General features: G+C 40.3%; 1 protein-coding gene across 5 annotated transcripts in view; it reads right to left on the minus strand.

Annotated features, from left to right (window-relative positions):
• Positions 1 to 13543, minus strand: part of ATAD2B (ATPase family AAA domain containing 2B) — a 546820-nt gene extending 533277 nt beyond the window's left edge. For 3 of the 5 annotated variants that reach the window (XM_069236015.1, XM_069236018.1, XM_069236014.1), the window contains exon 1: positions 12845 to 13096. In XM_069236015.1, the coding sequence (XP_069092116.1) occupies positions 12845 to 12967 (123 nt within the window). In that variant the 5' untranslated portion in view covers positions 12968 to 13096. Of the gene's footprint in view, positions 1 to 381; positions 445 to 12844; positions 13097 to 13434 lie in introns of those variants that run through there. The other 2 variants (XM_069236016.1, XM_069236017.1) reach the window with 2 other exon arrangements.
• Positions 13544 to 16998: the final 3455 nt, after the last annotated feature.

Raw genomic sequence — 16998 nt, forward strand, 5'->3', positions numbered from 1 at the left:
TTAGGATGCTTAAAGAAAATTGAGCATTGTATAATCGTGAAGTCAGGGAGTGTGCCTAAAACTCACAAAGTGAAAGATGTTCCTTTAGCTTTGAGAGAGCAACTTAAAGAGGAACTGGATCGATTGTGTGCTGCGGGTGTGATTGAACCAATAGAGTCCTCTGATTGGCTTAGTCCCATAGTTTTAGCTCAGAAGCCTAATGGAAAGGTGCGCATGCGCGGAGATTGGAGGGATCTCAATCAGAGCAAATGGGAAGCCCGCCATCCCTTACCTCATATACATGTCATGATTTCAAGTGTCAAGAAAGCCAAATATTTTTCGTCCATCAAACTATCAAGTGCATATCATCAGATAAAACTACACGGAGTCAAAGCATCTTACCTCATTCATAACACCGGAGGGTGTGTTTCAGTTTTTACGCATGCCTTTCGGGTTGGCTTCAGCCTCCTCGGTGTTCCAAAGGCTCATGGGTAAGATATTGGAAGGAGAAAAGAATGTTCTGGTGTTTCAGGATGATATTTTGGTATGGGAGCCAGTGAGGAAGATCACAACTGCAGAATAGAGAAGGTGTTGTTTAAATTACAGGAGGCAGGTCTAACTGTAGGGATTGATAAACATAAGTTTGGGGTTAAAGTGGACTATTTAGGACATACGTTATCTGCAGAAGGTGTGAAACCTAAAGTGAAACATTTGGATGCAATTGAATCTGCACCGGCTCCTGTGAACAAGGAGCAATTACGTTCATTTTTGGGATTGGCTGAGTATTATTCCAGGTTTGTGCAAAATTTTGCTGACAAGGTACATGTATTAGGGAATTAATGAAAAAAGGGATACGGTTTGAATGGATGCAGAGGTGTCAAGAAGAGTTTGCAAAAATCAAGTCTGACATAGTACACGCAGCTGCATTGTCACCATTCGATCCACAGGATGACTCTTATTGTAATGGTGGATGCTAGTGCTTATGGGCTGGGGGCAGTGTTGTTGCAGAAGAATAGGCAAGGGTATGAAAGAATCATTGCCTTTGCATCACGTAGTCTCAAAGGGGCAGAGGCAAACTATTCTGTAAATGAGAGAGAAGCGCTGGCTTGTTGGTGGGGTGCGGATCACTTCAAGACTTATGTTTGGGGGACCACATTCGAAATAAGAACTGATCACAAACCATTGATCAATATATTCACAACCAGAGGGGCAGGCAACACCTAGAATTGCTAAATGGACATATCGGTTACAAGAGTATCATTCAGTTTGAAGTATGTTCCAGGCAAGAAAAATTGTAATGCCGATTGTCTATCTAGATTGCTGCTAGATAGCGGTTGTGAGGACATCGAGGGGAATGGTGAGGAATGGTTGGTAGCGAGTGTTAGTGATTCATGTTATGTAGCAATAACTGAAAAGGAATGGAGACTATTCATTTTGGAGGATAATATTTTGAAGCAGATTTCTGCACATTTGACCGAGTCTGTTAGTCCAACGGAATATGTAAAGACGGAGTATGGGGATTATAAAATGATTTGGTCAGAATTGTCAGAATTAGATGGCATCCTGAGAAGAAATGGAAGGTTGATAGTCCCTACAGGTCTTCGTGTTAGACTGCTCATTCTATTGCATGAAAGTCATGGGGGCCCGTCTAGCATGAAAAGAAGAGCACAAGCAGATTTCTGGTGCCGAGCATGGACAAGGATATAGAAAGATCTGTGCTGGCGTGTGTCACATTCATGTGCAGTGACAAGAGTCATAAATCAGAAGAAACAACCTTTGTAGCTTCAGTTTCCGAAGAAGCCCTGGCACAAACTAGCTATTGACATATGTGGTCCATTCAGTAGCAAAGACGCAGAAGGAAAATGGGCCACTGTGCTTGTGGATTATTTCTCCAAGTGGCCTGAGGTAGCATTTGTAAAGTACACTAGAGCTGAATGTGTGATAAGTTTCTGTGAGGAAATGGTCAAGAGAGGGATACCCTGAATGTTTGGTCAGTGATAACGACCCACAGTTCATTGCTGACGAAATTCAACAGTTGGAGAGCTGGAATTACACATCCTAGGACAGCAGTTTATCATCCTAGGGAAAACGGTCTGGTGGAGAGATTTAACTGCGTATTAAAAGAATGTATACAGTTAGCAGAGGGTAATGGTACGAGTGTGGTTGAAGCTGTCAAAGAAATGTTGTGGAATTACCACAGTACACCTCACACAGCTACTGGGGTAACTCCATTTTCTTTATTGAAGGGTAGAGAGGCAAGTACAGTGGCAACAGCTGCTTGGATGCATAAAGCCACGGATACAAAGCATGATAAGGAAATGTTGGAGCAAGGGTGGTACGTAGGGTGGCCAAATATCAAGAAAAGTATGTTCAGAGACACAATATCGAAGTTAAGAACAGTTGCATATTCAGGGTGGGTGATTGGGTAAGGACTGTGTTGGTAGGCGTGCAGAAACAAAATCTCAGCAAGTGGTCTAAACCTAAGGAGGTTAAAACAAAAGTTTGGGGCAATTGTGTGTGGTTGAGTGACGGCAAGAAATGGAATGTAAGGAAGGTAACATTGTGCAATGAATTGGAACGGAAAATATGGATGGATAATGAGAACAAGGTAAAACTACTAGTGGAAACTGAGTCGGATCATGAAGGACATTATGGCGTGGCAAAACCACTATCAGAAGTTGAAAGGGTGCAAGAAAAGTGTTCCAGGACTAGTCAGGTGGAAGGATTATAATAACAAGATGTAGTTTATCTGTAGGCATGTCTTTTTAAGTAATAGATATATATACACAAGTTGTGGGTAACATTGTGTGTATTTCAAAGTAACGTCATGTGTTTTCGATGGTTTGGGAAAAAGGGAGATGTTGTATCCTAACAAGAGGTTGTATCCTAGCAATGTTAAGAGGCTGGAGTTCTAGAACTACTCCGCCGGAGAGAGATGGGACAGTTGCTAGAGGATAACACAGAGAAGACGTGTATGGGGTTTGTTGCTCTAAATCTAATAAACTAAATATGCTTATAACTTATTGGACTCAGGATTATTCTTAAAACTTTTGATGGTGCTGTTTCATAGTCTCTGACAAAGAGCAGACAAACCACCCAAGGCATCATGGCTTCTGGTTCATGAGTAAAGTTATATGCAACAGGACAGAAAAATATCACCATCACACTTACAGGGGTAAGGAGCCCGAAGTCACGTCCTGGTCAATAGAATTCTTCAATTCTTAGTACTTAAGAAGGATTTTAACAATTCAGTACTCCTTTCAGCCTACTTCAGAACCCCAAACACATCTAGCACAGCATTTTCCAAACTGTGGGTGGGTCGCAATTTATCTTGTCACATTTGCTGCACTTCAGAGACAGTGGCCAAATGTCAAGCTATGTCTTGTGGTAAACTGCTGCCTATGTTTTCAACATGGGGATTCACATTTACAAACAGAAACAAAAAATAAAGTCAATTTTGTGACAATGTTGCTAGGGAACACAGTGTGAAAGTAAAGGCTGTAAGATATAATTTTTTGTAACAACAGAATATAAATACCAGTAAATGAACTGTATATATTCAGCAGTTAAGAAAGCAAAAACGAAGCACTTTTTTTGTAATTCTGAAGTGTGATGGAACCAAAGATCATAATGGAATAAAATAAAAAAATCATGACTATATTTGGTGATGTACGAATTATAAATATTCTCTGCAATTGATGTCCATACATTATATTTGCGTTCAATATATTTTTTATCAGTAAAACTGTATGTCTGTGCTAATTTAGTGGACATTTCAATGAAAACGTGGTGCCCGTAAGTGACAGTGTGCTGCCACACAATGCATTAGTTACATTAAAAAAAATACGCCTGCCTCGTGTCTATTAAAAGTTAGATGGGTCGTGAAATTTTGTCATTCTAAAAAGTGCATCATGAGTCTAAAAAGTTTGGGAAGCACTGCTCTAGAAACAGAGACAGATTAAATTTGTTTTCTAAAATAGCCAGTGGGTTTATTTAATCTTAATGTTGTTGAGATACACACAACTAATACTTAGCTCTGAAGGTGAAACTCACTCACAATTTAAGATGTTCATCCCGGAACATATTGGGAAGATCTGACTAGCTCAAAGATAAACATGTGTTTACCCGTCTTTTGAGAGGGCGCTTTGTAACAGAAAAATATTTTATAATAACAAATACATTTGACAATAAAAGTATCACCATAATTATTACAAAAGAAAGAATCAATCTGTTTGAGGTAAGGGGTTCTTATGATGCAAAATTAGTGTTTCTGAGGGGACATGTAGTATTGTTCATTGTGAAGTACACCAGTAGAAAACTACTTTACTTTCAGGTGGTTAAGCAATTCTTAATTGCAGTTTTTGTAAAGATCAGAATCAGAAAAAAAACCTCTGAAAATAGAGATAAGGTTAAGAAAAAAAATGAATGCAGACACGATAAAAACTGCTCCACTAACCTTAAAATAACAATACAGTTAATTGGAGGAAATGGAAATGCTAGCAAATACACAGATATCCCAAATCTGGACAAAGGATCTGCTTGGCAGGCAATGGGTTTGCAGCTTATAGATCAAACACACTTCTTAATTAGCACCTAGTCAAGGCAGTCCAAAGAACAAACTCAGAATGCATGTCGATATCCAAACTAACCATATTTCTGTTTTACAATTCCTATTTTTTGATTTTTTTTTTCGAAGCCTATCATTACTTAAAGAGATGTCATGCCACAAAAAAAAAAAAAAAAAAAAAACTAGAAATGAATATATTGGTTTGGAAATGTTTCTTTAGAAGAATGGCAAAGAACCCTTAAAGAATAACACCATACGGTTAATGCTTCTTTACAGAGTTAAATGATGTTAATCTGATTACACAAATCTCCTCAAGACAATAACTGCTGTAAAGCAGCATACTCAAAAAAGAATACAACTTGATCTGATCGTTGAAAAACAACCCTTCAAGTTTCGGATTCTGGCAGCCTTGCTAAAGAACGCTGCTGAAAGCGAGCAGAAACTAACACTATTTGTGAGGTTAGATTAATAGCCATGGGAGAAATCCATGTTAAGTAGTCACCTTGTAAAAGCAATGTACAAAAATAACATATGTAAAACGTTAACATGAAGTGTTGTGAAACATGAACATGTACAAAGTTTTTAAGGAAATAGCCTTTAATGGAAGACAACTACTCAGCCTAGTGATGGGAACACATTCATAAGAACGTGGTTAGGATGTGGAGAATTATTATTTAATGGCCAATAACCCTTATGCATGTTTAAATGTGCTAAATGTGTGTACATACCAATTCAAAGCAGTGAGCAAAACATCTACCTATAAGATCAACGGGCCAGATGTATCAAAGGGTTTTTCCCATTCTGTGTCAATGGGAGAATGTGTTCGTACATATGGCCCAATGTTCCTACAATCCCTAAACTAAAGATGCCTATCAAACTACAACCAGTCATTGCTGAAGCCTCCAAGCAATGCCTCAACTACTAAAGAATGGCTCATTAGGGAAGGTAAACAGTCTAGAGCGAGAGGAAACATTTCTAAAGCTGTTGAAAGGTTCCACTGACTGGATGTGTAAAGCCTGTCACAGGTCTAGAGGGTAGACTGCCTGAGTTGAAGAACGTGAATGACAATGCTACATGCTTTCAATAAGGGTAGACAATGGAGAATAAAGGAAATAACTTATTGAGGTCCTATAAAGAAAACAGGGTATGACTTCCAAATATGGTGCTTGGAAGTCTAGGAAGCAATTAAGGTTCTAACTGTAGAGGATGGAGCTGGAAGAGTGATGCCTTTGAGTGTGACCTTTGAGTTAAGAATCCAAAGGGCCAAAAATATTTATTGACCAATGATATGTCCTAAAATAAGTAGCCTCTTTTGGGGAAAAGAGGTAGGGGAGAGAAGACTCACTGAGCCTATTCATGAATTGTAGGCTCCCACTGATCACTTGTCAGCACAAACGTTTCATTGGGTAGATGTGGTCTACAGGACTTGGAACACTGTTATATGACATGCAGGTAGCACCCTTGGGGGTCACCGAAGTAGTTATGGTCTACATAGAGCCCTATTTTGGTACACTGTACTTTGTGTACACACACAAGGTCGGCAATCCTTCAGATCAGCCACACTGTGCACATACTAGATTTGACAGAGATGATCTTCGACTTAATGTTGAAGTAAAAGGAAGAATCAGTCTCAAAAGTATTTCACGAGTATTTGAAAGAGAAGAGATGTGCCGATTATGCTCATGGATAAAAGTTTTTGAGCTTCGCGAGAATTTTAAAGACTGTTTACTATCATAAAGAAACTGGAATGAATGCATGGGATTGTTTGCTTGTGCACACAGCACTAACCCCAATAACCACAAAAAACAATATTAATTGTCTATAACCTATAGTTCCAGAGCAGCATGCTTCCTGGTGTAAAATGCTTCAATACCTCGTCATGTATCGTAAGCACCACATAAATGCAATTATAATGCTGGTTTTCTAAAGCATGTGGGGAGGATTTGCCTTCTGCAAGTTCAAATGACAAATTTCTACTGCTCTCATGTTGATGCTCTCCAACCTTTCAATGAATTAAATATTCTGATTAACATTAACCAACAATCAACTAATCATTTGTCTACATTTAGTAAGAGATGCAATGACTCAATCTGACTATAATCTTTAATGTATTAAAACATGCTTGTGCACAGCATCGCATTACTCAAGTCAAATAACTAGGACGTATAAGAATATAGTGCATTAACCAATATAATACAATGTAGATTATTTTAGTATAGAGCATTAATTAAAACTATTTAGCACACATTCTTAATAAACGTCACCTGCTCAAGCAGTCCCCAATTCACAAGCCCATTAGAACATGTTTAACATACTTTCTCTCATCCACAAATGGTACAAAAGCAGCTCTTGTTGGCAAAAAGATGCCAACCAACACTAAAACACTTCTCTGCTCTGGTAGAGCAACATCGTTGACATTTTACCAGAAGTCAGTGCGCCCATGCTCATTTGTCCTTGCCTGATGTTTGAGGGATCATAGCGTCGGATGTTTTCATGCAATGCAGGTTATAACTAAATTATACCCATTTCATTTAAGCAATGTAAAGTTTATCTCATTTCAGATGTACCGATATGACTATCCAACAATTAAAAAGAAAAGAAAATATACATAAAACACAAATACAACTTTTGCCATTAAATTGCTTCAGGCAGAACTATCAACAATTCTTAGCTATGCCACAAAGCAAGCAACACAAATTTCAGGCTATCTTTTAACAGCTAATAATGAGCAAGGTGATGACCTCAGATGTCGCCTCAGTTGATAAACCCTTCCAGCCACCCATCAAACACCTTGTAGGGTCAAACGTTCCTTGTGTAGCATCCTTGTGACAATCTGCTCCTTAGTTTCTCCTTTTAACAAACACCGTGTGTTTTCTTGGGCAATGAACTGTTGCAAAAGTGTCCAGTCTAAAGAATATGACTTTGTAAGTTACTCATCAATCGAGTGCTAGACTCTGTTGGGCGAAAAGGAACCACCGAGAGCAGCACTCATCTTAACAAGAATGACTATCATACCATTAAACAGCCAATTTTATCCCAGTAACGATTAGTGCCACACGTTTTAATGGTAGGGAGTTACAGCCCTTTTCACATGGGTCTCAGTGAGGAGATTGCCTGCCGGCTCTCCTTTTTTAAATCCTTACTGTTGAGCATCACTGTGCCCACAGATTCAACTAGACTGTATATGGTATGAAAGAATGTGGTTTGATAGCTGACACGAGTGGGCAGAGACATAGAAATAATTGGGTGATACTTGGGATGTATTAGACACATTTAGTCACATTAGTTACTGACAAACTCCACAAAACAAAATGAAGGAAAGAGGGAGGTTATTAGCTTAGCTCCTCAAGAGGCGACCTCACATAAAAGGTACTTGGTGTAAGAGAGACAACTGCGACATGGTAGTCCTGCAAGTAGGGATAAGTGGCACACTTCGCACACATATTGGTCAAGGGGTACATTTAACAACAGCATGTGAAAATGCATGAAAACAATCATTTTCTTATGATGTTCCATTATCCAGTCCAGAAGGCCCATTAACTGAAGAAGATTTAGTGGCAGCAATAAAGAGTATACGTAAGGGGCAAAGCACCAGAAAGTGATGGTTTCCCTGTTACTCTTTACCAAATTGCTAGATATGCTCTTGGAAGCCTTCATGGAGATGCAGAATGGTAAATTACTGTTGATCAACAACTCAAAATAGAATAGGGTCTGAGTAAGTCAGATATGGGTAACCATATGACTACATCACACGCTCATCAGGACCAATAGTGAAATCTACATTTTGAGCCGAGTGCTGGCAAACAGGTTGATCAGAAAGGCACAAGCCTTGGTGCATCATGCCCAATGCTAGAAATTGGTAAAAACTTGGATCTTCCCTCGTTAAAATCTTTCCCTGTAGTTTATGACCTGTGTTCGGTTTTTCCTTTTTCTCTGCTCCTTCTCTTCTGTCTATTTTATAATTCTTTCTTTCTCTGGGTAGTGCCCTTCATTGCGTCTTCTTTTTTACGCTCTCTCCTCTTAGCGCTTCGCCGCTCTATTGTGTAGGAATGCGCTTTATAAATTTTGGCATACATACAATGTGGGTTTTTACCCCACAACAGCATCTCTGGGATGACACACATATTCTTCCCTTCCTGACATCAGCAGAGCCATATTAAGCACTATTGGAGCTAAACATTAAGAAATCCTTTAAAACCATATGGTGATACTATCTGCCTGACTTTCTTGCCTGGAAATAACCATTTATACACATGCCTGATAGCCAGGTTGCGGACAGGTGAGGGGATATCAGAGAGCTGGAAGATCCGAAAGGTACGAGACAAGGCTTCTCACTTTCTCCCCTGTTAACACTGGCTGTGAAAGCACTGAGATGCAGATTGAAGTCAGAAATGCCGATCACAAGAGGCTCAACCACAAATAATGTGTCCATGTATGCAGATGACACATTCATAAACATTTGCCGCCCCAGAGAAATCATTGCCAGTACTGGTAAGTGAGCATGAATGACTGTGCTGTAGCCTCGGGCCTGCGCACAAGTTGGGGAATAAAAAGTTGTTGTCACTGGGGAGGACTGACGAGGCTAACTTATGAGGTACACCCGAAGGTTGGGGGTTGGACTCGGAAATATGCTGTTTCTAGTACTTGGGCAAACAGTACACTGAGAATACTAGTAGGTTTGAAAAGTTCTGTGCCATTCTGGGATACATTATTTCTGTTCCAGCTGACACTTGCCACAATCTTGATATTTGCTGTTGCAGGATGTTGAAAGTCCAAGTTAAAAATAAAAAATAACGCCTTTAAACGATAAACCTGTGCCACATGCAGGTGCATTGGGCTACAAACCTGTGGAGGAAGATACCATCAATAACCACAACAAAAGTAACCAGCTAAGCATACATTTGACAACGAAATATGTTAGCTGTAAGGTAGTTATGCAAGTTTGGGGCCTTTTCCCCCATTAAAGATTGATCAATATTGGACTCATTTACAGAACGCTGGCACCAAGGAACTTGCAGTACATGCTGACAAGCAGGTAATAAACTGATGATGATGAACTGACTAAAAGTGCACACAGCTACCCCAAAGAGTGCCCGGCACGTAGCACAGGTCGGACACATGGAACTAGATGGACATTAATCTTGCACAAAAGGCCAAGTTTTCAGCTTGGACTGCACAGAAGGGACAGGGCAGTCAGCTAAACAAAGGGTGTGGTGACAAAGGTACTAAGCAAAAAGTTGAAACTTCCGAGAGTAACTACTGTGGTTCCCAAGTGACTCCAGAAAGGAATGAATCCTTTCTGAGAGGTGACATGGATGGGGAATGGTGGAGGTTGCCAAGAGGCATCCCAGATCCAATAAGGAAAGGATGTGTTACAGTTGTGGGACTCAAGGTCACAGCCGGCTAACTGTCCAAATATAACCAACACTGTTGTTTCTAGGCTACTGTTCAGTTTGGATGATAGTTACCCTAAGTTGTTCTGAGGATGGCCAGCATACCAGGCAGAGTCAGTATTCAAATCAACAACAGCCAAGGCTTTCTGGAACCTGACCGGGTGGATGGCACTAAGTTGACTAGCATACGGGATACCAGTCCTAATCAAGACTGATTGGTGCATGAGCAGCAAACCTCTCGAGGGTTTGTCTGGAGTCTACTGACACAGTGTCACTGATGGATACTACAGAGGATACTCAGTTTCCAGTACGGTGCTCTGGCTAAATGGATGAACCAGAGAAATCTAAAGTGGGATAAACAAAATACACAAAAAGGAGTGCTTGTTGGGGAATCACCTTAGCAGCCAAGGGCCTTTGAAAGCTGTGATCACAGAAGCATGATCACCACTAGAACAGACTTCAAAGGAGAGGGGATCCCTCAGAAGATGATTTGCTGATTTTGAGCTCTCCCTCTTGTTGGCTATTTAAAATAGACTGTGACAGTCACCAATGAACTCTCAGTAATAAATTATGTATCAAAGCACGCCACCCCATGCCCCCAAGTGTTTGCCTTTCACTTGGCTGCTTCATTCGCACCCATTATTTTTCTCTTCCCTCTACACAGAGTTTCCTCGGATACAATGAGACTTTTTCCCCTTAGAAATCTCATTATGTTTGCTTTCAGCAAAGAACAACATGGTTCACTCTGACAAATGCAGGAGAATTTTGTGCCTCAACTGCCACTTTTGCCTCCCTCCAACTATTCTCGCTCACCATTTCATTTTTCTTCTTACGAAAATATTTCATATAGCCCCAGATTATCCACTCCTACACGGCCTTCAGAGGCCAAACTGTCTGGTTCACAGTATACGGCCCCAACAAATTCCAAGCACTTACTTTAACATTTGTTCAAATGCATGCCTTCCATGCCTCCCTCAAATCATCTGAATTAGAGAAAGACCATTGTCCCCAGGTTTTGTTGTTGCCAGAGTGTGAAGGAAAGAAAACACCCACCTTTTCCAAATTAAAAATCTCTCATAAAACACATGTTCATGGGGCAATCTTTTATAACTTCGTTTTGTAGTTTTCCCTTCTGATGCCAGCGCTGCAAGCACTTCATGAACATTACTTGCTCAATCCATTAAGTTTTATCTCGCCGTTATAGCCTATATTTACCTATGCTGGTGTGTTTTCTGTAATTTACATGTTGCTGTTGATCGCATCAATCTCCTGTCCTATTTCTCCTCGAGAGATGATATTTGTCTATACCTGTAAACAAAGTTCACAACTACCCTACTCACCCTATTATCGGTCCTTGTATTCGGGTATGACGCTCATCCCTCAGGATCTAACTGTACACCATTCAAAGCCAGATCTACACTCTCTTTTTGGCATTATAGTTTAATGTACTCTTTGTGCTCTCTTTATATTGCTACCTTTCTTAACGTGACTTGCAACTGTAAACTGTATATATATTATTCATTACTTCGCTCCAAGTGTAACCTACCAGTTCTTTGTGAAACAGTACTTATAACACTATTTTTAATCGTAGCTGTTCATACTTCCAATAACTACTGCGTTTGCACTCCTTGTAAGATACCCCACTGTTTGATGTAAATCTTAGCTCATCTACCAATGCTAACTAATTCCCTTATCTTCCATGATCTCTGAATTTTTGTACATATTATGAAAATGTACGCCTCACTCATAGTCATCCCCATCTGCACATCATTTATAACCTTCATTTGTCTTTTAATTACAGTCAACACATCTCTCACTCTAGTACCACATGCATTGTATAATGCACTGAAACACAAGTGGTTTGAGTTACAGAAAACAGTACATAAATACGCGAGCATACAAATGAAAGGGCGTACAGGAGATTAGGTGATGTATGTATGTGTGTGTATATATATATATATATACACACACACACACACACACACGCACTTGAAGTGCTTATTGTGAAAAGCCTGCAAAGACTTTGTGGCTGGCATTCCTACTATGCCATGACTGAGTTAGGACTGTGTTTGTCTTTGGAGAAGTAGAAGCTGGTTACTGTAAACGCGTGCTTAAGGCTAAAGTTTTATTTGGTTTACCTTCTATAAGAAGACTACATTTGTGCTTGGTTGGAAATGTTGCTGTAATCACAACTCTAAACTTTTTCAGTCTCTGAGAAGCATTGAGCAAGTTGTATATGGTTTATGTGGATCCCACAGAAGTCACTGTTTGGAGTTCTGCTATGAGGGTGATCCCTTCAATCCAAGGAGGTTTTTAGCTTGGATGGGAAGATAAAAAAAAAATTCTAAGTGGAAGGAGCACAAAAATATGAGGCTGAGCTAAAAGTTATAAGGAAAGAAGTTGGATGAAAGTTTATTTTGGGGTGCCTCGTTAATGACAATGAGACTTGCTTGGGATGGGGTGTTTTAGAGATTATGGCTCTTGGTTAGAGAGGGATTGCTAAATGTTTGGCCCCTTGTCTTGGGCGAGGGGTATTTATTATGGGGTGTGCTTTACTGGGTCTATTATGGTGCAGTTCTGTTGTAGTCAGATATTTCAGCATTGAGCCCCTTCTGTAGGAGGGTTTATTATGGATTAAGCCTCCTCTCTGGGTGTGCGGGAATTTTTTAAAATGCAAGACTTTGCTGCTGGTGGGGGCTTCAAAGAATGGTTACCGGTGGGTCAGGGTCCAGTGTTGGCAAGGTGCAATCCCAGACACTGCCAGAGTTGGCGCTGACCCGCCTCCCTCTGGCTGCACGGGGCAGTGTGTACACACACAGATGACAACCTAGAACTTGTGTGTGCGGAGTCCAGCCGCGTCCCTCCCACTACTCCTATCCCGGCAGAACCCCTATCCCCGGCTGACCTGCTCTGCAGCGGCCTCGCTGCGGGAACCCTTGGCGGAGCGAGTCCTAGAGGAGATAAAGCGTACGGGCTCTGCGGCGGGGGCAGGGGTGCTGCCGCTGGCGGAGCGCCGGGTGTTCACCATACTGCCGGCGCGGGCTGCGCTCAATGCTGGGGCCTCTCACTGCCCGGCCTCACTCAGCGCCATTCCTCTTTCTCTCGGGCTGCTGTCAAGCAGCGCTGCCGCTTGGGGTCGCTAGAGGCAGAACCGCGGGCCGGCCGTTACAATCTCTCTATTGGCAGAAACAGGGCTTTCCGCAAACACAAAGGCTCATCCACTAGAGCCAGCGACATAGAAGAGCGAACAGCGGCTGCCCATTACATGTGAAAGCAGCGGCCATCTTAAACAGTGCGGCTTAGAACCTGCTCGGATTGTTGAAAACGTACAGCTACGGATACCTACAAGAACAAACAGAGTAGGGACAGTTCGCGTAAAACACAATTTTCCATAACACTCTAAATATTGTTGTCTTTGAACGAATATCAGAAAATTTTATAGTGTTTTAAAATATATTTCTGACAGTGAATATGGTTATCCGACTAGAGGCAAACCTGGTTTCGCTCAGATTGTTTCTTCTGCATTTTGTTTCTGGAAACCCCATGACCTCGCTGTTGCGAAGTACAATTAAAGATGGCGCCGTGGCCTACGATCCGTCTCCAGAGACCTACAATTTAAGTCCTCTTTTTGTGTTTTTGCTTGTCCTTGTTGTTGGGCGGGCTCATCTAACCGCGAGAGAACAGCTGTGAGGCAAGCCGGTCGCTTCCTGCTTAGGGTGGAGTTATCTTTACGTTCTCAGCTTTTCTGCAGTGTGCACGGCTGTCCCACATCACTTATAGCTATCGATCTGCCAGGGGCTTCAGGGGGGCGATCGTTCATCTCACTTTACTTAGTTTGAACTTTGCATTGGAGCGGATGGTTGTTTGAAAGGACCACCGGCTAAAACCAGATTGTGTAGTTGCAACTAGGGACCAGGGTTGCCACCTGGCCTGTTTAATACCGGCGTGACCGGTATTTTAATGCCCCGCCGGTACAAAAATTAGAAAAATGACCTAAAGCTGATATTTATATTTCACATTATCATTATATTCTTTAATCAGTAAATGTAAAAAAAAAAAAACACAATAAATACAGGTGCCGTAATGAACCCACACTGACAACTAAAATAAACTAAGACACAAAGGATATGTTTAAAAAAACAATCAAATGCAGACGATTTTATATAAAATTATACCTAAGAATCGTGTCTGGGCTTTTGCTGATTATTCGAACTTCAACAGATGGCCGGTATTTTTCTCTGCGAAAGGTGACAACCTTGTTAGGGGAATGAAAAAGGCTCTACAAAGCCCTAACAGGTGTCCTGGCGCTAAGCCAACAAAGCAGGGTCCATAATTCATTAAACTTCACAGATATTGAGATAAAAACAACGATGTTTTTTATCCTTTTTCTAAATTGAAATTCATCATCTTCCTCTCGCAGTGATAAGAAAAGGTTAGTGAATATTTTGGCTGCCAGATAGGAAAAGGTTTTGCCTCCCATTCTACTAAATCTGAAGTTAGGGAGCTGAAACAGCCTTGCTTTACTTGATGTCAGATTTCGAGCCAGCTAATAAGGTTAAACTGTGTCTCCGAAGTATTTGGGAACAATCACGATGTATGCGGTGTACATAAGAAAATGATTTAAATTTAATCCATTTATCCACAGGCTGCCAACGTAGCTGTTTAAGGTGAATAGATATTGGTGAATACCTTGGCAACTTTAAAATCACAAGTGCTGCTGCCTGTACCACCTGCAGTTTACTGATACTGAGATTTTTTAATAATCTTTATTGCATGTGATAATTCTAGGAAGCTGGCTCTTTATATGATATATCAAAACAAGATATATCATGCAAAGAGTACAGGGTTCCTTTTCTAGTGGACAGGGGCTTGCTCTAGCAATCCCAAGGTGTTCTTTTAGGGGGGTAGTGTGGTTGAGCAGCCTTAGGCTTATCAGAGAGGAGTGTTAGAAATTTACCATAGGCACACAGTCAGTAAATGAGACACATGACTCAGTAAGGAGATCCACCCCAATTTGCAGAAATAACAAGTATCTTTATATATGTTTAGGTACCAGAATTAATACGATCAGCAGGGATTGAAAAATCTGCTCGACCACTCGCATTGGGGAGTCTTATTCGATCAGGTCGAGCTATTTTTAGGAATTACTCGCCCCTTTCTGGCGAGTTGACTCTGAACAGGTGTTCTGTTTAGTTGAAAAGTGGAGGGGCAATAAAAGGTGCCTTTAAATTTTGTTCTTATGTCACATTTGCTCTGTGTTCACAGACAGAGGTCAAAAGTCAGTGAACTGTGTGACCTGCTTCTTAGAATGTAAAATATGAGGATATAGGGTGTCAGGTGTTTCCTAACACACAACATTTAAATTACTAAGTCAACTGTGCAAACATTTCAAAATATATTTCAGAAGTTGTGAAAGCCCTTTTTTATATTTCTGTGTGATGAAAAAAATATATTTTAATAGGATGAAAACAAATCAGAATACTTTACTTGTTGATGTTGCTGACGCCAATATGCTAATTAGAAATTATTAATGAATATTTATGTGTTTTGATTAATGAAAAGTTCATAGAGAAACTAACTATAGAAAAAATAAAGTGCACGTTTGAAATTGTGACCACGGGGAGTGGCAGCCACCTATACGAAGTTGTACTAAAATAACTAAAAATGTGTGAAATAATGAAAATGTGAAAGAATAATGTAGTAATATGTCATATTAAGATGTATAACCTATGTTTTGCATTAATTTGTAGAATTAACTTATCTGAGGTTATGGCCTAGTCCTTTCGAGGCCTCACACAAGGAGGTGAAATTCTAAGGCACTGCAGGGAAGCTGGTGCCTTACCTGACCTTGATGTTAAAGTTGCTTAGCTAGAATTTTCTGCACTGTACCGACGGACAGGAGATGATGAGGTCAAATTGATACAATTATGTGTAGAGTAGGCTAAATGTACTTTCCCAGGACTTGAACAATGAGAACACCGACTGAAGAGGAACATGCAACATTTTCGATACCTGAAGAGCTGGATGATGAGGACATCATTCAGTGGACCAATCCGTGTACTGTGAAAGAAGAAAAATTAGAACTCATAGATTTGAAAAATTAATATTATAGGTTAGAGTCATATCTGCTGACTGACTGACCAATTGGGAATTAGGGGGATGGACTGGAAGACCCTAATAAAAAGCCATGACAAGGGGTTAAAATCTCAGATGCGAGGGGAGAATTGATGACGTCAGGAGACGTGGTTCGAGATTCTATCATTGGGCTCATACTATTGAGAGCCTGATGCGTTGCTGATCAATTGATGACCTGAAGACTATAACTGACTTGTTGCGGATCCAGTCCGTCGATAGGTAGCTATGACAATGTGACTGATTAACTTGTGCCTTTTCTTCTAGGTACCAACTGCACTGTTTTATAGTTTTCCTTCTAGCTAGATGGTTTTCCAAATTCACGTTTTCTAAATTGTTTTAGCATGAAGCCCCACATGCCAATGCTAATCTGGGTTAAGTAGGCTTCCTATGGGTGACGTTTGACATTGATGAATGACTGACGGACTGTTTAGCTGAACTCTGCTATCAATGCTGTTGTATTAATTTTTATTGACTTATGTTGACGCTTTCAAGCATATGTTTCCTCAAATTCTGATTAGTTTATGATATTGATGATGACTAATGAACTAATTATGGGTGGAATTAAATAAAGTTTGATTTAACTTGATGACTTAGTATTGTGACTAATAGGGAAATAAAATCTGTTAAACACTTTACTGAGTTGTGGTTAATAATGAATTGATGGTTTTAATTGTATTGATTTTAAATTATATTAATTGGTTATGCTGATTATTGATGCCATTAGTCACTACATAATAAGGATATTCCATGCGATCCAAAAGGTTCATCAGCATATACGCATCCCCTTGTAAGTTTACTTACTAAGGACCAGGCGTGCCAGCAGTTTTTGGTAGCAGCCTGATTGTTAGTTTCCTTGGAAGACTAGTTATGTGGTGATTAGTGGTTATGGTAGTAGTTTAAGTCAGGGTTAGTTGTTCGTATTTT

The sequence above is a fragment of the Pleurodeles waltl genome, chromosome 5 (genome assembly GCF_031143425.1).
Source record: "Pleurodeles waltl isolate 20211129_DDA chromosome 5, aPleWal1.hap1.20221129, whole genome shotgun sequence".
Taxonomy (NCBI): Eukaryota; Metazoa; Chordata; class Amphibia; order Caudata; family Salamandridae; genus Pleurodeles; species Pleurodeles waltl.